At 33.1% G+C, this 21,572-nt stretch overlaps 1 protein-coding gene and 1 long non-coding RNA gene across 5 annotated transcripts in view; both read left to right on the top strand.

The window, feature by feature from the left end:
• The window catches only part of LOC126735327 (pre-mRNA-splicing factor ATP-dependent RNA helicase PRP16), a 229,036-nt gene that overhangs the window by 36,111 nt on the left and 171,353 nt on the right, over nt 1-21,572 (top strand). For all 4 annotated transcript variants that reach the window (XR_007660373.1, XR_007660372.1, XM_050439283.1 and 1 more), the window contains exon 2: nt 5,963-6,309. Coding sequence is in view for 2 of the 4 variants with exons in the window: in XM_050439283.1 (XP_050295240.1) it covers nt 5,963-6,309 (347 nt within the window). In the remaining 2 variants the exon portion in view is untranslated. The remainder of the gene's footprint in view (nt 1-5,962; nt 6,310-21,572) is intronic.
• LOC126735331 (uncharacterized) lies at nt 9,220-18,577 on the top strand. Its single transcript, XR_007660375.1, has 2 exons — nt 9,220-10,630; nt 18,361-18,577. It is a non-coding gene; the product is annotated as an uncharacterized LOC126735331 (long non-coding RNA).

The following is a 21,572-nucleotide window of genomic DNA, read 5'->3' as shown; positions in this document are numbered from 1 at the left end:
TCCGATATCCTGAGTTGAACATTTACGATTATTTATTACGGTACCTTTGGACTCGAACTTATTGATAATACGTTTAATAGTTGAAATGGACGGAATGGGCTTGGTGGGGAAATAAACTGAAAACATTTCAGATACTGCTGTAAAACTGTTTCCCGCATAATGCCACTTAATTATGGCTATTTTTTCGTCGATTGAATAATTCATACTTGTTTTCAAATATCGACTTCACTGATTTATTGACACTTTTCCTCACGTCAGTGACAATATCCATTTTACTGGTGCCCGTTTGGTTTTACATGAACCGAAAATTTGCTAATTTTGCAATTACATTTAATTGAATAATTCAAGATTTGCTTATTAAAAATTTTTGAAACTTTGCACAAGAGTTTGCCAGATTGATCTCTTCAAAAAGTTATCTTACATTTTTTCTATAAAATGTACAGGGAAGCTAATAATTGATCCCCTTAACATGTAAACACCTGAACTGAAAATTTGGTAATTTTGCAATTACATTTAATTGAATAATTCCAGATTCGCTTATTAAAATTTTTTGAAACTTTCCACGAGGGTTTGCCAGATTGGTCGCTTCAAAAAGTTATCCTATATTTTTTCTGTAAAATGTACAGGGATGCCAATAATTGACTCCCTTAAAATTTACATGGGATTTCCTATGTTCCGCTCGGCGACGCACCACCCGGTATATGTATATATATACAGTGCTTTCATTTCAAAACGATAACTTAATAACTTTCTTAAAAAAAAAACACGTCAAATTAGATATACAATGGGTCGTTTAATTATGTATTTACTGAAGTTCTGTCAATCACCTCCTCACCTCCAGCTAACCTCACTTTAATATGTCAAATGGGAACCCCCATCGTGTAATACATCATAGTAAGGAGCGTAAAATTCTCTATTCAACGGTACCAAAAAAAATGAAATCGTTAAATGTGTAAGCAAATAGTTAGCGAAAATGTCTAGAAATAATGAATATTATATTTACGCCAAACTTTGGTATGTCAAATGGCTGCCCCATGGTGTGATACATTATTTTAAAGGGCATTCATTATGCTATCAATGGTTGTAAAAAAAAATAAAATTGATTGACCAAGAAGCAATTAAAGTGTAAATCGGTAGGGTAGAAAAACAAATTTAATTAGTTTAACGAATTTATTTTATTAAATGTTCAAAATGCGCGCCGTTATTAGCAAGACAATAAAAAAGCCTATTTTCAAACTCCTTACGAACATTGGCAAGGGTCTGCCCGCTAATTTCTCTGCATTCTTGAAATATTTTATTTTTTAAATTCACAATACTCTCAGGTGGGATTTTATACACTTTGCTTTTTAAGTAGCCCCAAAGAAAAAAGTCTAGTGGGGTTAGGTCCGGGGATCGCGCAGGCCATTCGATTGCACCACGTCTGCCAATCCACTTTTCTCGAAAGTTTTCATCAAGCCACTCCAAAGTATAGTGCGCGGGAGCTCCATCCTTCTGAAAATGTATATTATTTTCATTCAATAATATAGCACCATGTTGATCTATTTGATTTTCCATAGATTGGATGATGGAAGAGTATATTGCATTTTGTAAAAGGTTTAAATAAATTTCGCCAGTCAAATTTTCTTCCAAAAAAAATGGCCCGATTATTTCATTCCCATAAATTCCTGCCCAAACATTAATTTTTTGGGGATATTGGGTATGGCCTTTCGAAAAACATGCGGATTTTCATTATCCCAGTATCTACAGTTATGTCTGTTTCCCAGGCCATTAAAAAAAAAAGGTCGATTCGTCACTGAAGCAAATGTTCTTCAATAAATGGGGATCGTCGTCAATTCGCTGGCACATCACTTCACAAAATTGAATTCTCCTATCAAAACCATCTTCTCCGAGTTCATGAAGAATATGAATTTTATAAGGAAAGAACTTATTTTTTTTTTAAACTTTATGTACGGAACCAGTGGAAATATTTGTTAGTTTTGCGGCCTTTGGTATAGACAAAGTTGGATCCATAGCAAATTGTCCTAGTACTTCAACTTGGCATGCTTCATCGACAACTCTATTTTCATATTTTTTCTTATTGCAAATCGATCCCGTCTCTTCAAACTTTCGTATCAATTCTAATACGTATTTATGGCTCACGTTTTTATCTTAATACCTTTCATTAAATGCTCTCGCGGTTCTGCGAGCACACCGATCTTGAGCTCCATAAAGGAAAATTATTTCTATTCTTTCGGCTAGCGTATACACCATTTTATTAACTGACTGTTTTAACTAAAATTGAAAAATTGCACGCGTCAAACTGACAGTTTTAATAATAATAAATCGATACTACATTTTCTAGAATCTACAACTTCGAGTGAATAGCATATAAAAAATCGGTCAATTAATCTTTCAGTTTGTCGCAGAATACTTCATTATTTAAAATTATTTATTTTTTATACCGAACGGCGTCCAAACCTCAAAGAAGCAATATGCTCTTCCAGTTGCTAATGACTTAAGTTGTACTTGGTAAAACCATTCGTGGCTTTGACTAATTTATTCTCTTTCTTCTCTTCCTAAATCGACATTTTATTTCCACTGTGCCCTTTTCTCCAATAAGGCATCTACTGCCAAATATGAAAAACTGTATTTGATATACAGACTACAAGGCGATATATTTTTGTCGACAATTTTTTCTAATGTATCAATTGCGCGTTTTTCATTCTCCCTACTACCAATTAATGCTATCTGAATTCAATATTTTCGGATAGAGAAGTTTCTGGACAAGCCTCTTAGTATCTCCATCACTCCTAATGCTAAATTTTGTGCAAATTGCTTTAAAATGAGATGCAGTAAGAACGCTTCCGGCGTTCTAGGAATCACAAAACCAAGTTATGGTGTTCTCTGGCACATTTTTCTATTATTTTAATTTCTAACATTTTGATAGTCGCAATTTTAAAAATATTTTAGATGAAGAAGCGTGGCATTAATGTAGTTTAATAAAAATTTTCAGAAAAATTTAATGTCCATGTACATATAACGTAATATCAACTTAATTATCACTAATTATTAACATTATCACCCTCTATATAGACGCGTGTAAGCGCTTCACTAAAAAGTTAAGTCGCTATTGGCCCCGTGTACCGATCCCTTATCAATGGCATTATTCAAATAAGAAAAAATATTGTATACTATAGCCATATGCTATAGCCTAAGTATATTATCTTTTGTGGACCTGGACATTTACTTTTTGCATTCAACCTAAGTCGAGTAATATAACCAATAACTCTTAACGTGAACAGTGAATTAGTACTTAGTATTAGCATGAATAGTAAGCCTGTGGATTTTTGCATTCCTAGAGTCCACAAAATGAGAGAATATGCCGGTGACGTAAAATGCGCACAAACTTAAATTTAAACCAAAAAATCAATAAAGGGGAGGCCCCATATTTCTCTGATTAGGTTTACTTGACCGTGAATACATGCATCTCTCTCTTTCACATCTGCTAGAATTCTACGCTTCTACGCTTAACGATAGCCAGCTTAGATGCGCGAAGTCTGACGTCACCGGCATATTCTCTCATTTTATGGACTCTACCTGTCTCATACACTGCCGCCGCGCCATAAAATATTAGACAAACAATTTCTTCCTCGCCTCTCACCACTGCCCCGCAGCAGTTACTCGAAAAAATAGGTAACGCAGCCTAAAGGGCATTATCAGACCTATAATAGGAAAGAGCATTTTTTTTTCTTTAATTTATAAAACTTAAAAAGAGCACTTAACGGACGTTTAATAAAACATTCACAATATAAACATTTAATGACTAGCAAAAAACCAACAGGTATTAAAAACACACAATTTCACGGATAAATCTCTTGTTGAAAATTTGGTTTATTCAACAATGCTTACTCTTTTACATCAGCCAGACATGCTTTAATTATGGCAAAGAAGATGTGGCTTAAAGAAGAAATTAAACAACATTACCGATAGGGATATTGTAGAAGACTTTCGTTCAAATACTCTTAATAGATTAAATAACTAATCTGAACCAGACTTACTTAACAAAAACCTAAAATTTCCATGTGCCAGTAAATAAAAAAGTTAAATAAACTTTAGCTATAGAAGCGGAAAACATTTTTCAATCTACAGATATAACTGATATATAGAAATAGAGTGAGTCTAGTCTAATCTAGAGTCATAACTTTTTTAAAATTCGAACTTTTGCCATGAAACTTATTTTTTCTAAATTCCAAACGGTCCTAAAAGAGAAAAATCCAAAAGAAAGATGCAACTAACATCTTCTTTAATCACTTAAAGAAATTATTAGAAAAAACAATTTTAACAATTTAATAGTAACAAAATAAATGATGAATCCCAAAACACCACTTTTATATGGTTTACTTAAGATCCATAAGCCAAATATGCTCATTAGACTAGTGGTAATTTTCATTAATTCATTATATTATAAACTCTGTTCATGACTAAACAATATCTTTGGAGAATTTTCGGATTTCAACATTACTTGGTCCACTAGAAACTCTGTCTCATTTGGTAATGGTATTCAGAATATAGTTTCCAGAGACTGAACCAGTTAATCTGTCTCGACGTGTTTTCCCAGCATTCCACCATCAGACTGCATATTGTTAATAAAAAAAAATTACATAGAACACTACTCACTTTGATCGTTGAAGATTTGCTTATTGCTAGACTTAGTACTAAAACAAAACTTTTTCCAATTTAATAATATTTTTTTTAAACAAAGAGAGGGGTTAGCCATGAGCTTCTCCTTGTCTCCCTTTTTGACTGAGGTCTTTATGGACCACTTAGAACATAAGATTTTAAATAGCAGATTAAGCAAAAACGTATTATTTTTTAAAAGGTATGGAGACGATTATTGTATTCTTTGAGACGGAAACGATTAACAGCTAAGAGTTTTTTTTAAATTTGTGAATTTTCTTTTTTAAACCACCCTTGACAAGGCAAAATAACAGACTTGTGTTTGAAATTTATAGAAAACATTCTTTTACAGATAACATAATACAATTTAATACCAATAGTCCAACTAACCACAAATTTGCCAGCTTGAATTCGCCATTTTACAGGTTATTTAATGTCCCTTTGTCACGAGAAGCATTTAATAAGGAACTCTTCACCATTAAGTTAATTATTCGGGCAATAGAAAAATTTACGATTTCGTATAGGCCCATGTCTTACTTTCGCAATATCTTATCTCGGCTAGCAACGATCTTTGCGCCGTTGAATATCATTTGTGCTTTCTCAACCACAAATACTTTGAAAAAGCATCTAGTTAAAATTAAAGAAAAATTATGCTCGTTTTTATCTTCCGGTGTTTACGAAATTAAATGCCCGGAGTTTCCAGCAGTCTACGTGGGTCAGTCTGGCCGGAAAATTTCGCAGAGAATCAAATAACAAAAACATCAGTTTTTTTAATACCTTCATAACTATTTCGAGATCTGCTTCTCCTAATCGTTTCTTGACGGAAAATTCATTTCCACCGGAGGATGGCATACAATTATTACATGCATGTGATAAGGGTAAAAAACTTGATCTTCTAAATCTCTAGAGATAAGCAAAGCCCTGATTTTACTTGTGTAAATGATCAACAGCCTTATAGCTCCAAATTTATTTTTAACAATATAGTAGATTAATAATGTTATGATGTGGTGCCGTGTATTGTGTAATAACGAGTGTCATCTTTTTTTTTATTACCATAGCATTAATATTAAACCTTAAGTAATCTGTGATTCTTGTCAGTATTTGATTTATATATATCAGTATCCATCCAATTTATTTATATTTTAATTTTTAGTTTTTTGCTAGTCATTAAATGTTTATATCGGAAATGTTGTCTGGTAACCAATAGAACTAATGTTTAATTATTATCTAATGTGTAAATATTTGATGTATAATTTTTATAACTCTTGATTCTTGCGTTCAACATTCTTTACTTTTCCACTTTTAGAGAAAGAACACTAAAATTTAGAGATGAACCCAAGACCCCAAACATAAAACTAAAAGATTCCGTTTCAAAAAGCACATGGGATGAAGATGAGGAATCCCCTCCTAGCAAAAGATCTAGTTGGGATTTTCCTACTCCCAATGTTTACAAAAAAACCGATGGAAATTGGTCGGAAATAAGTTCAGGATCAAGAAATCTTGGGGAATCTTCTAGAAGGGATGATGAAAAAAATAAAAGTTGGAGAGAATGGAGGGGAATCAGACGATATGTGGATGACAGTGAAAGGGCTACTCCAGCCCATAAGTACAATGCCTGGATGAAGGATCGAAAAAAAACTGGAGCAACACCTGGTAAGAGAACTTTGTTTTGCAAATTTTTTAGTAATCTGTAATTTTTGTTATATGCCACTTTTTTCTTGTGTAAGAATGATCTCGAAAGTGTAAGATCATGCACAACTGTAATCTTTTGAAACGTTAAAAAAGTAAATACTAGACATTTTTATCCATTGGGAGGAAAAAAGTTTTAATGCTTATAAATAAAGTAGAGCTTATCCATTAAAAGTTATCTACCTTAGATAACTTTGTATGTGCCCCTTTAATCAGTTTTAAAACTTGTAATATAGGGTTATATTTAAATGCTCATAGTTGCTTAGTTGGGGGTTTTCAAAAAAGTAAGGTTAGTATGAAACACAGCAAATAATAAAACTCAACCAAGATAAAGTAGTTATAGATGACATGTTTTTTGTCATCTCTTTTGTCGGGTTTTCTTTACCTAAATAAATATCAATTCAGAAAACACTGTCTTGTACTTAAGAATGTCTTGGGTTGAAAAACGTTCCAGCATTTGTTCATTTAAACATGTTAATAGGTTACGGACGAGCTTCTAAAATATCTGCTAAACGAAATGTTCATTATATATGTATGACAGTTGCGAAAGTTCAGTTCAGGATTGCAGGAACATATTTAAAAGTTAAAATTGGCTTTGTAAAAATTAAGGGACGCTAATCTAAAAATTGACCTAGATAAGTCCGAATATTTATATAAAGAAGTGTAGTTTTTAGGCCGTGTTGATACCCAAAATGAAATCAAAGCTAATATTTAAAAGATTGCACCTATTACATTCTATATTACTAAATAATATCCTTCCTAAGATTAGTTATCCTTCCTAGGGGTACTACCTGAAACTTATGAAACATTTTGCAAAACTGACTAAAGCCTTAACCAAATATCTGAAGAAAAAGAGTAGCACTCAATACCAATACCTTGAAAATTTTTTAACATTGGCGCCGGTCCTAGCATACTATATACTACATATACCGGGTGATGCGTCGCCAAGCAGAACATATGAAATCCCATGTAAATTTTAAGGGGGTCAATTATTGGCTTCCCTGTACATTTTACAGAATAAATGTAAGATAACTTTTTAAAGAGACCAATCTGGCAAACCCTCGTGCAAAGTTTCAAAAAATTTTAATAAACGAATCTTGAATTATTCAATTAAATGTAATTGCAAAATTTTCGGTTCAGGTAAAACCAAACGGGCACCAGTAAAATGAATATTGTCACTGACGTGAGGAAAAGTCAATAAATCAGTGACAGTCGATATTTGAAAGTATGAATTATTCAATCGACGAAAAAATAGCCATAATTAAGTGGCATTATGCGGGAAACAGTTTTAGAGCAGTATCTGAAATGGTAATTCTGCAGTTTAGCGGCTTTTGTCAAAACTAACGAAAAATGGTCGGGTTTTTTGCAAAGTAGGTAGATTTCAATATATGTTTTTCACTAAGAGTGGCGAAAAGCCAAATTTTATCACGAACAGGGTGTTATAACGCACTAAATCACCCACTATAGAATGCGATTAATCATTAGATTAACCTTGTATACCATTAGTTTTGTCAACAAATAGGTGACAACCTGACAACTGAGTTGAGGTTAGGTGTGGTGTTGCCAGTTTTGTTGCGTTTTGTCACTCTGCAGCTAAACCCTTGTCTCCAGTCTGGCTTTCTCTAAAGTGGAGAATTCACTCTGTATTTTTTTAGTCATTCATTATCATAACATATAAAAAATGATGAATCAAACTAGTGTATAATCATAACATTATACACTAGTTTCATTACATATTACTTAAAATGTCAATTACATGTAATAAACACAAATTTGTTTGAATTGAAAATTAATTTTTAGGAGTACATCATTTTTAAAATTTCTTTTTTTTAAGTTCTATCAAAATTCAATATTCGTGGCGAATTATATCGTATCATTCCGCCACTTTTAATTTTTTTTTGGGTAAAATTAGGGCATTTAAAAAAAATTGTAAAAATACGCAAAATTTGATGAGCGGTGCTTGAGCAATTTAAGAACCAACCCAACCCAAACCAACCCAACCCAATCCAACCTAACCCAACCCAACCCAACCCAATGGGATTTGCAGACAACCCAATTGGGGTTGCGTTGAGCTGGGTTGAGTTGGGTTGGGTTGGGTATATCTATGGTCTGTGCGCAGCGCCTTATGTTCCCCTCGCGGTGATAGAGAAACGGAACAAACCAAAACACTGCATACATACTCCCAGAGTCGACAACCCACCAAGAAAAGGTAAAAACAGTTTTTGTGAATTAATTTTACGCATAATACCTAACATTTCACGTGACTAAAAAATATAGAGTGAATTCGCCACTTTAGAGAAGGCACTCATGAGTCAGCCACACTGGGGACAAGGCTGAAGCTGCAGAGTGACAAAACGCAGTAGACGACAGAACTGGCAACACCACACCTAACATCACCTTAGTTGTAACCATTTCTTGTCAAAACTAATCGAATACAGGGTTATTCTAATGACGTTATTCTATTCATGTCCCATAGTGAGTGATTTAGTGCGCGATAACACCCTTTTCGTGATAAAATTTGGCTTTCCGCCACTCTTAGTGAAAAATATATATCCAAATCCACCCATTTTGCAAAAAACCCGACCATTTTTCGTTAGTTTTAACAATGTTACAGGTTAAAATTGGCATTTTATACTCTTTATTAAAAGCACTGATTACAGTTATATTTTCAAAATAGATATTTTACAAATATTAATGATTGATACTAGTAATGCCCTCTCTGTAATAGCCTCCCAAGTAAACCATAGTTCTGTTCTCTAGCCATTTCAAATTACAGTATTCTTTTTTTAAGGACACATTTAGTTTTGTACATTTCAGCTTCATATTGTACTGGTTCTCAATGAAATTTTATTTATACTCTTATAAAACCGGTTCTGGACTAAAGAAATATTTTAGAATTTAAATTATATCCCATATTGCTTATTCCATACTTTATTTAATTATTTTATAACGAATAATGATTAATTGGGCATGTACAATTATTGTGTATGTTGTACTGTTCATAGTACAATATCTGATTTTGGCTTGACCATACCAGATATGCTGGTTGATTTTACTCGGACTGACCTATCTAATTTTTGTCTCTTTTTATCTAATGTAAATATTAGTTTTCTTGGAAGATAGCAAGAAGTTGCTGGTCTAGGCAAAATCGAAATTGATTGTCATAGTGACACATATTTTCATTGCCAACTTCCTTGGGCCACAAATTTTGTTATTTATTTTTTATAAAAGGTTTATGGTACTTATAAAAAAAGTTAAGTTATTTTGTTATATATTTCGATTGGCAATACACTTTGTGCGTGATTGCTTAAATACGGGTTTGACCTCTGCGGTCGTTCCTTTTCCCAGACCGCCGTCATGAAGTGAAGAGTGCTTTAGTTCTTTTTGAAATTCGTGTGAATTTTACCCATATGGGGATATAATTGACTAAATGTGGTGATAGTAAATCAACTTTTTGGGCGTAATGCTGTAATTTGTTGTTTTGTTGAATTTACTGGCCTTTATGGCGATTTAAAACCTAATAATTTTTCACGTGCCCTCGAACATCGGCAAAATAGCGGTTCTGATTGGCATTGGCAGGGGACAATTTAATTAGCAAAGCTACATAACATGGATTTTGGACGGATTTTTTTTGTACGGACCTGATTTCTTCATGCCACATGGTGCTTTCGTTTTGGGGTTATGTACTCTACTGGCTCTAATCTAGAAGGAGATTTTAAGCAACTGTGAGCTAACGTCTAACCTAGACCACTACCAGAGCTTGGCGTATTGTGAAGTGGAAGAGGTGAAGCTTGGAAGCCTGCAGTTTTCTTTGACTGGGAATTGGATTTCTGGGAGAATCTCGAATCTGAAGTAGTCTGCTGTGTGTGGAGCTAGGTGACACAACATAACATTTTTTTTTTTTATTCACTTATTTTAATTTTATTATCACAACTTTTATCTTTTGAGTTGAGATACATACATAAGCTTATTTAAAATTTTATTGACATTATTTAATCGATGCTATTTTATTATTGAATATTACTGATATGAGTACATATATATGTGACAAGTGACTCCTGTGAGGTAAGACGCAGCCGGCTTCGTAGTACTACGAGTATATACTTGGGTTATATTATTTATTTTCAGACTACTCCTAAGATGTCAAATTTTCTCAGATTAGCTAGTAAATATTAGAGTAAACTAATAAAAGGGTAATTTTAAGTGGGGAAGCTTCAACAGTTAGGGTTGTTATTTTTTTTTTGCTTAGGTCAATGTCCGTGGCGGGATATACCGGGCCATGTAAGTTATTAGTTTAATTGAATTGAAGCTTCATTCCCCAAAAGGTTTGGGTGTAACATAATTTATTTTATTTTGACAACCACACTTTGATTGTGTATTTTTTGTGTGATGTTGTGGTTCCTTATTACCAACTTAAATAATTATTCCTCTTAACGATAAATAACATAACATAATTCTCTGTGATAATCAAGACTTAAATAAATTGTTATTTTCTGTTGTTAATTTGTTTTTCACTTGAGTTGAGTAGGTTGGAATATCATAGGTAATTTGGAAACAATAGTGTATACTGATTTGACTTTGATTTTGTTTTCCAAGTTTCGTTTTGAACTTGCCTAAATAAATTTTGATAAATATTGGGCGTCCTTTGGGATTATATAAAATCCAAAACTTGGTGGCGCCATACTGATTTTGACATTTAGTTGGGTAACTCTTGGGTAGTTACTACCTAAGAAATTTTGGTTCATTTGGTTGAGAAAGAAGCTAGAACCCACATCGGTATGAGCTAGCAGCATTGTGAAGGATTCCTTCTCTGGGCGTTTCAGGTAAGAGGGGTTAAGTTCCTCCGGGCATCAAACAACTTTTGGAGACCCTCTTAAGGCCATAAACCTTTCACTATTTTTAGTACTTCTTTTTCTTTTGATTAACTTGGCATTCATCGCTTCGCCACCATCATTCCATTTTATTGCACTTTAGAAAAAAAAAATATAACACTGGCGCCCCAACTTACTCTTCTTTCTCTATAGTTACCCAAAAATTTTTTTTCTTCTTTCACTGGATTGGACTTTAATATTCATATTTTGGATTTGAATTTTTTTTAAAGGTTAACGTGAAATTTTAGGACAGGTGTTCAAATGATATTTGGATTTGGAATAGGATAAAAATCTTCAATTTAATTTTTGGTGAATTTTTACAGGAAAATATAGGGATTGATTTTGGTAACCTATTAATTTTGACCTATCTATTCATATAGTACATATATATTTGTTTTTGATTTTTGTCAATTTTTTTTAGTACAACATGTATAAGATTACAATAGAAAGATTGCAAAAGGATGAGCTGGAATATGAAGTTAAAGTTAGAGGTATTGACCCTTTTGGTACAGCAGATTCCTTGCGTAAATGTTTGCGTTCCCTTTTACAATTAGAAAAATCAGGCAATTCAGTTCAAAGCTCAGCAACTCTTGACCCTGATATCGAAATTCCGATTTGTGCAAATAAACTTACTGAGTTAAAAGATTCAATTTCATCTTTTCCTGGCACAACTACACAACATTTGAAAATAGAAACAAAATTTGCTCATTTAACTGGCAGAATAAATAGGATTACAGACACCGATAAAGAGGTGGCTTCAAAAAGGTCCTCTTTACTTCTTGAACTTACAACATTAGTTTCTGAGTATGAAAATAAAATAAAACTTCTTTCAGACTCTAACATTGATCCACCCTTAGATAATAATTTTGAAGTAAATACTTTATTAGATTCAACTCGAACTTCTATTCATGATAATTCTACGCCTACTCGAAATGAAGTTAATATGACTGCGATAAATACCAATATGCAACCATCTACATCTCATTTCAAAAGTATTCCAGTTTTTAAATGGAATTTAAAATTTTCAGGTAATAAGTCAGGTTTAAGCTTCAATGCATTTTTACAGAGGGTAGAAGAACTATCTATTTCAAGGGGTGTTTCAAAGGCAGAACTTTTCAACTCAGCTTCTGATCTTTTTGACTGTCAAGCTTTAAATTATTATCACTTAATATCTAGATATGCAACAGATTGGGACTCTTTAATTAAATTAATGAAAGATGAATTTGTACCTCCACACTTTGCTGATAAATTATGGAAACAAATTTTAGAAAGAACTCAGGGTAGTGATGAACCGATTGGTATTTATGTTGCAGCTATGTCTCAACTTTTTGATAGAATGCCTACTCCAGTTGGTGATCAGTTAAGATTAAGAGTCTTAAGATCAAACATTTTACCTTTTTATCAGGAAAGATTAACTTTGCATGAAATAAATACACCTTTTGAACTTATTGAATTGTGTAGAAAGTTAGAGGAGACTCGGTTAAGGGTAGAGGATTTTAAACCACCTAAGAAGGGCAATTTGTCACTCGAACCTGATTTAGATTATCAATATAATAGGACAAGTTTAGAAAATTTTAAAATAAGTAGTAAACTTAATAGTACAGAATTTGACAATCTAAATAATTGTGAATCAATAAACTCAAATTTTCAAAATTCCAACTATAATAATAATAGATTTTCAAGTAATTATAACCAGAATATACCTCATTCAAATCAGAGTTCTTTTGTTAATACAAATAGATTTGCAAATAATAATAATATTAATAATCAAAATAGGCCAGGACAAAATCAAAATTTTAATCAAAGATCTAGTAACCACAATAAATTCCAAGGTTCAGATCGTTATGGACAAAACAGAAATTTTAATTCTAATAATTTTAAGAACAGTTATTTTAAAACAGGTCCTAGTGGTCTAAATCATCAGAATTCTGGCAACAAAAATAACAATAATTTTGGTAATGCTAGTTCTGGAGTAAAACTTTGTTTTAAATGTGACCAACCAAATCATTTTGCTAAAAATTGTACATCAAAAATTAAAAAATGTTTTGGCTGTGGAAAAGATAACTTTACTAAAATAAACTGTCCAGATTGTAATAGACATAATAATCAGGGAAACGGCTCGAGAAGCCAATCTTAGGTCGAGGGTTTGCTTCTGGTTTTGATTCGACCATGGATTGTAAAAATAAAATTGTACTTGACTATGTATTAGCACATGTAGGTCCAGGGGAATGTCCTTATTTATCAGTAGAAATTTTTGGGTCTAAATTTTATGGTCTTTTGGACTCAGGTGCAAATAGGACTTTTATGGGTAGTTCTGGTTGGGAAAAATTGAAAATATTGGGAGTTACTTTGGACATTAATAGGAGAACATCTTGTACAATAGCTAATAATATGTCGTGTGAATGTATAGGCGTTGTTAGCGTGCCTGTAAGTGTAAAAGGAGTTATTAGGGTTATTGACATTTTTATAGTCCCAGAAATTCGTCATGAGTTGGTTTTGGGTATTGATTTCTGGAAAAACTTGGGTATTGTTCCTGACATGCGTCGAGGTGAATGGCATTTTTCTGAAGAACCCTTAAATTCTGAAATTTCCTTAATTCAGTGTGAAGCAGAGTTATCTGCAGAAGAACATTTGGCTTTGGATAAATTAGTTTCATCTTACTTTCAAAAGATTGGGGATAGGCTGGGATGCACTTCAGTTGTTAAACATAAGATAACCACTAATAGTGAGCCTATTAAGCAAAGGTATTATCCTGTATCACCTTTCAAACAGAAACTCATTGATGAGGAGGTTGACAAGATGTTGGAGTTGGGAGTCATCGAACCATCTACTTCAGCTTGGTCCTCTCCGGTTCTTCTGGTGCCTAAAAGTGATGGCAAAATGAGATTCTGCGTTGATTTTAGGAAATTAAATGCTGTATCCGAGCGTTGTGCATATCCACTTCCCTACATTTCAGCCATTTTGGATAAGTTGGGCGGAGCCAAATATCTTAGTTCTTTGGATTTAAGGAGTGCTTATTGGCAGGTTGAATTGGAGGAAAATAGTAACCAGTATACTGCATTTACCGTTCCTGGACGTGGTTTATTTCAGTTCCGTAGACTTCCATTTGGATTACATAATGCCCCCGCAACCTTCCAAAGGTTGATCGACACCATCCTCGGTCCCAAGTTTCAGAATTCAGTGTTTAGATATATCGATGATATTATTCTAATAAGCCCAGATTTTAAGAGCCATTTACAGCTTCTAAAAGATGTTTTTCAGTGTTTGGAGGAGGCCGGTCTTTCACTTAATAAGGAAAAAAGTAAATTTTGTAGAGCCGAGTTAAGATATTTGGGTTATGTAGTAAATCGTCATGGAATTTCTGTGGATCCTTCCAAAGTCGAAGCCATTACTAACATGCCGACTCCAAAATCAGTGACAGAAGTTCGTAGAATTATTGGTATGCTCTCTTGGTATCGTCGATTTATTCCTACCTTTTCTGATATAATTGCACCATTTACCAAACTTTTAAGAAAGGGAACTAAATTTTATTGGGATGTAAAATGTGATGAAGCTTTTCAAAAAGTTAAAAATTCCTTGATTTCAGCACCTATTTTAACTTGCCCTAGGTTCGAATATGACTTCGTTTTGCAAACAGATGCCTCAGGATATGGGGTTGGCGCTGTTTTATATCAAATTTATGATGGGCGTGAAAATGTAATTTGTAATCTATATATCTCGTACCTTGACTCGACAGGAAAAGTTGTATTCAGCTACTGAGCGAGAACTTCTAGCAGTCCTATTTGGTATAGAAAAATTAAGATGTTATTTGGAAGGTGCTAAGTTTTCGGTTATTTGTGATCATCATAGTTTACAGTGGCTGGATAATCTTAAAAATCCTCAAGGTAGATTGGGGAGATGGGCTTTAAGGCTGCAGCAATTCGACTATAAAATAATTCATAGGAAAGGGCGCGATAATGTAGTAGCGGATGCTTTATCGAGGAATGTCCCGGTAAATTGTGATTCTGTTCAGTTCTCCAACCATGATTTTCATAAAACTAGTGATTCTTGGTATATTAAATTGAGAGATAGAATTGTCAAAAATCCATTAGATTTTCCTCTTTGGAGAGTTAGTGAGGACAAGATTTATAAACATGTGAGGTTAGATTACCCAGATTTACGTGACGCTGCTGACTATTGAAAATTAGTTATTCCTAAGGATAGGAGACACGAGGTTTTTGCAAGCTGCCACTGCTCGCCTTTAGGAGGTCATTTAGGTGTCTATAAGACTTATGCCAAGATAGGCAGATTGTATTATTGGCCAGGGATGAGGTCGACCGTGGTAAGGTTTGTGAGACATTGTGTTACTTGTCAGAAAATCAAACCTGAACAAAAGAAGCCAGCAGGCTTAATGGTCTCTAATTTGGTCCCTAAACATTGTTGGCAGGTTGTGAGTATGGATTTATTTGGTCCTTTGCCTAAGAGTAAACGTGGCAATATGTATATATTTGTGGTCACTGATGTATTTAGTAAATTTAATCGTTTCTTTGCCATTAGGAAGGCTAATTCTGCTAAAATATGCAATATTCTTGAGGAACATATTTTTCTTTTTCATGGAGTTCCAGAGGTTATTAGGTGTGACAATGGGGTACAGTTTAAGAGCAAAGAATTTCAAAATTTAGCAAAAAAATATGGATCTAAAATCATGTATAATCCCAATTATCATCCTTCTCCTAATGTTACAGAGAGAGTCAATAGAGTACTAAAATCCATGTTAACTGCTTTTGCTTCGGAAAATCATAGAATATGGGATGAAAACCTAGCAGCTTTAGCTTGTGCAATTAATACAGCAACTCATGAAGTTACAAGTAAAACGCCTTACTTTATTAACTATCGTACTGAAATGATTTTGCATGCATCAGAATTTTTTCAATATAGGGACGTTAACCAAAATATAGTTTCTGATCAATCTCAGGGGAATTCCATTAAAAGGGTTGAATCTTTAGGGAAGCTAAGGGAATTTGTATCGAAGAAATTATTACAAGCAGGCCAGAAATCTAGGGATCAATATAACTTAAGACGTCGAAATGTAGAATTCAATATTGGTGATTTAGTTTGGAAAAGATTGTATGCATTGTCAGATGCAGGGAACTATTTTACTGCTAAGTTGGCAGGTAATTTTGAAGGTCCTTTTAGGGTAAAAAATAAAGTGGGTTACTGCATTTATGAACTTGAGGATATGCATGGGAAATCAAAAGGAAATTGGCATGTGCAAGATCTTAAACCTTATTATGATGAAGTTGGAAACTAGCTACCTATTTAATTTATTTTTTTTTATTTTCATTGCCTATTACTTAACTCAATAGATAATTAAATTTAATTTGGATGGTAGTGTAATTATTTTCTTAATTGACTATACACCTATAAATTAGTATTTAAAAAAAAAAAATTTTAGAAAAAATTTTTTTTGGGGGAAAAAGAGGGTAGCTGTTACAGGTTAAAATTGGCATTTTATACTCTTTATTAAAAGCACTGATTACAGTTATATTTTCAAAATAGATATTTTACAAATATTAATGATTGATACTAGTAATGCCCTCTCTGTAATAGCCTCCCAAGTAAACCATAGTTCTGTTCTCTAGCCATTTCAAATTACAGTATTCTTTTTTTAAGGACACATTTAGTTTTGTACATTTCAGCTTCATATTGTACTGGTTCTCAATGAAATTTTATTTATACTCTTATAAAACCGGTTCTGGACTAAAGAAATATTTTAGAATTTAAATTATATCCCATATTGCTTATTCCATACTTTATTTAATTGTTTTATAACGAATAATGATTAATTGGGTATGTACAATTATTGTGTATGTTGTACTGTTCATAGTACAATATCTGATTTTGGCTTGACCATACCAGATATGCTGGTTGATTTTACTCGGACTGACCTATCTAATTTTTGTCTCTTTTTATCTAATGTAAATATTAGTTTTCTTGGAAGATAGCAAGAAGTTGCTGGTCTAGGCAAAATCGAAATTGATTGTCATAGTGACACATATTTTCATTGCCAACTTCCTTGGGCCACAAATTTTGTTATTTATTTTTTATAAAAGGTTTTATGGTACTTATAAAAAAAGTTAAGTTATTTTGTTATATATTTCGATTGGCAATACACTTTGTGCGTGATTGCTTAAATACGGGTTTGACCTCTGCGGTCGTTCCTTTTCCCAGACCGCCGTCATGAAGTGAAGAGTGCTTTAGTTCTTTTTGAAATTCGTGTGAATTTTACCCATATGGGGATATAATTGACTAAATGTGGTGATAGTAAATCAACTTTTTGGGCGTAATGCTGTAATTTGTTGTTTTGTTGAATTTACTGGCCTTTATGGCGATTTAAAACCTAATAATTTTTCACGTGCCCTCGAACATCGGCAAAATAGCGGTTCTGATTGGCATTGGCAGGGGACAATTTAATTAGCAAAGCTACATAACATGGATTTTGGACGGATTTTTTTTGTACGGACCTGATTTCTTCATGCCACATGGTGCTTTCGTTTTGGGGTTATGTACTCTACTGGCTCTAATCTAGAAGGAGATTTTAAGCAACTGTGAGCTAACGTCTAACCTAGACCACTACCAGAGCTTGGCGTATTGTGAAGTGGAAGAGGTGAAGCTTGGAAGCCTGCAGTTTTCTTTGACTGGGAATTGGATTTCTGGGAGAATCTCGAATCTGAAGTAGTCTGCTGTGTGTGGAGCTAGGTGACACAACATAACATTTTTTTTTTTATTCACTTATTTTAATTTTATTATCACAACTTTTATCTTTTGAGTTGAGATACATACATAAGCTTATTTAAAATTTTATTGACATTATTTAATCGATGCTATTTTATTATTGAATATTACTGATATGAGTACATATGTGACAAGTGACTCCTGTGAGGTAAGACGCAGCCGGCTTCGTAGTACTACGAGTATATACTTGGGTTATATTATTTATTTTCAGACTACTCCTAAGATGTCAAATTTTCTCAGATTAGCTAGTAAATATTAGAGTAAACTAATAAAAGGGTAATTTTAAGTGGGGAAGCTTCAACAGTTAGGGTTGTTATTTTTTTTTTTGCTTAGGTCAATGTCCGTGGCGGGATATACCGGGCCATGTAAGTTATTAGTTTAATTGAATTGAAGCTTCATTCCCCAAAAGGTTTGGGTGTAACATAATTTATTTTATTTTGACAACCACACTTTGATTGTGTATTTTTTGTGTGATGTTGTGGTTCCTTATTACCAACTTAAATAATTATTCCTCTTAACGATAAATAACATAACATAATTCTCTGTGATAATCAAGACTTAAATAAATTGTTATTTTCTGTTGTTAATTTGTTTTTCACTTGAGTTGAGTAGGTTGGAATATCATAGGTAATTTGGAAACAATAGTGTATACTGATTTGACTTTGATTTTGTTTTCCAAGTTTCGTTTTGAACTTGCCTAAATAAATTTTGATAAATATTGGGCGTCCTTTGGGATTATATAAAATCCAAAACTTGGTGGCGCCATACTGATTTTGACATTTAGTTGGGTAACTCTTGGGTAGTTACTACCTAAGAAATTTTGGTTCATTTGGTTGAGAAAGAAGCTAGAACCCACATCGGCTTGAGCTAGCAGCATTGTGAAGGATTCCTTCTCTGGGCGTTTCAGGTAAGAGGGGTTAAGTTCCTCCGGGCATCAAACAACTTTTGGAGACCCTCTTAAGGCCATAAACCTTTCACTATTTTTAGTACTTCTTTTTCTTTTGATTAACTTGGCATTCATCGCTTCGCCACCATCATTCCATTTTATTGCACTTTAGAAAAAAAAAATATAACAAGCAGCTAAACTGCAGAATTACCTCTGAAATGTTTTCAGTTTATTTCCCCACCAAGCCCATCCGTAGCCGATCGATAGTTCTAGCCTGGACACTTATCCCCGCTTCCATCGATACCTCACAACAGAAGCCGAAATCATGCGAGGCGACGACCGCATCGCGATGGCAAAAATTCCGCGCTGGGGCACATATTTTGCGTTGATTCGAAATAATATTTTACTGCAGTTATTATTGTAGTTTATAGTAAGATTACGCATTTAAAATTTTAAACTACCAAACTATGTATATTGATACTCGCTTTGAGTTTTAAAAAGAATAAAAATTCGGTATTTAAATTAGGTAGTAATTAAATTATTTAATTTAAATTAATTTTTAACTTACATTTTACAATCTGCATTTTATTTAGAATAATGCCTACCTCTTGCTGCATTCCTGTTTAAGCTCAGAAAAAATTAAAATGGATTTAAAATTTTTTTTTTTGTTTTTTTTTTATTATCTTCGGAATCATTCAAATTTTCGATTTTTTAAATAAGCAACAAAAATTTGGCGTAGGTACCTACCTAATTTTGTTTTCGGCATTAACATTTTTACGAAAAAGTAATACAGCAATGCAAAAACTTTCCCATAGCAACCAAGATAACCCACAGAAGTGTCAAGAATAAGTTTTTGAAAATTTGTTTTTTTTTTCGATAATCTTCAAAGCCACATAAAATATAATATGTATATATTTTTATATGGCATATTCTTTTACAAGTAAATAATGTGCAACTTTGGGGTAAATTATCCATTTTCGTATTTTGAGGGTAGACGAATTTGAAACACCGTTTATGTATATTTTTCCAATAAAATAAATAATAAAAATATTTAAAACATTTATCATATACCTAAAAATACGTAATAATAAAAAAAATATATTATCTTGTAAAATGTAAAATATTACGTCTCGCGGTATCTCCACTTAGTCGTTCCACTGTACGTCGTGCGCCACCAAATCTCGGCTTCAATTTTGACGCCACGAAACCAGTGTCACGGCTAGAACTCTCGATCGGCTACGGCCCATCCCGTCCATTTCAACTATTAAACGTATTGTCAATAAGTTCGCGTCCAAAGGTACCGTAATAAATAATGGTAAATGTTCAACTCAGGATATCGAAAATAGAGCCGAAGAAAGAGAGAACAGAGATCTTAATATTCTACTGAGTGTGGAGGAAAACAAGATGGTTAGTAGGAGGGTTCTTGGGCAAGAGGTAAATAAACATCATACAACGGTATTGCGCAATTAAAAAAAAAACACAAATATTATTCGTATAGATTCGAAAAACATCAAGAGCTGCAGGAAGGAGATGAAGAGCGAAGAATGATATTTTGTTTTGAAATGATGGAAAGAGCAAATAATGATAGGATTTTTTTAAGAAATATTTGTTTTACCGATGAAATTACATTTACCCTCAACAATGAACCAAATCTTCTGAATTGCCGGTGTTGAAGCCAAGAAAATGAACATCGCTTTGTTCATACTCGGACACAATATCCCCAAGAAACAAATGTATTCGTGGGAATTATCGGACACTATATCATTGGACCCTTTTTTATGGACTATAACCTAACAGCTGAAACCTATTTGGACTTATTTCAAAATCAAATTGGACCCGCCTTGGAAGAAGTTGTTCAGGAAGATCAAATGATCTGGTACCAAATAGATGGTTGCCCGGCCTATAGTGCCCGTATGGTTAGAGAGTGCTTGGAAAATGCTTTTAATGGCATTATTGGTCCTCCGGATACTTTGGCCAGCCAGGTCACCTAATCTTTCACCGAATGATTTGTTTTTGTGGGGTCATTTAAAAAGTGTCATTTATAAAAGTCTAAAATTTGAGAATCTAAACCAGTTACAAAACGCTATTTTGTTAGAATGTAATAAAAATTCCCAATATCAACTTAGTAACGTTAGAAATTAATTTTATGATCGGTTAGGATATTGTTTTGCTGTTAATGGGGGGTTGTTTGAACATTTGATTAATTGATGTTTTTATGTAATTCTCTATTATTTTTAAAAAAGTTATTGTATTTTATTTTATTTTGTTTTATTTTTCCACACTTAGTAAAATATTAAGAGTTCTGTTGTCTCTTTTTTCGGATCTATTTTCGATCTTCTGAGTGAGTACAATTATTTATTGCAATGTCTTTGGACTCGAATTTACTAACAATAGGTCTAATGGTTGAAATAGATCAGATAGGCTTCATGGGAAAATAAATTGAAAATATTTCAGATACTGCTATTGGTTTAATTAAATTCTAAGTATGATAAAATTACTTTTTTAATAATCGATAATAATAATTGTTATTGGTTTCACTTCATCGTTAGATTAAATAAAAGTTTAGATAAAAACATATGTTAACGTGTCTTACTTTTAATGTATGGTTGTGAGATTGATAAAACGAAAAAAAAAACATGTCTTGTATTCGGCTGTAAGTCAGATTTGACAAAGCCTTATAACAAATTGTTTACTGG

This window comes from Anthonomus grandis, chromosome 4, assembly GCF_022605725.1.
Source record: "Anthonomus grandis grandis chromosome 4, icAntGran1.3, whole genome shotgun sequence".
NCBI classification, from domain to species: Eukaryota; Metazoa; Arthropoda; class Insecta; order Coleoptera; family Curculionidae; genus Anthonomus; species Anthonomus grandis.
This window is presented reverse-complemented; position numbering and strand designations above follow the sequence as displayed.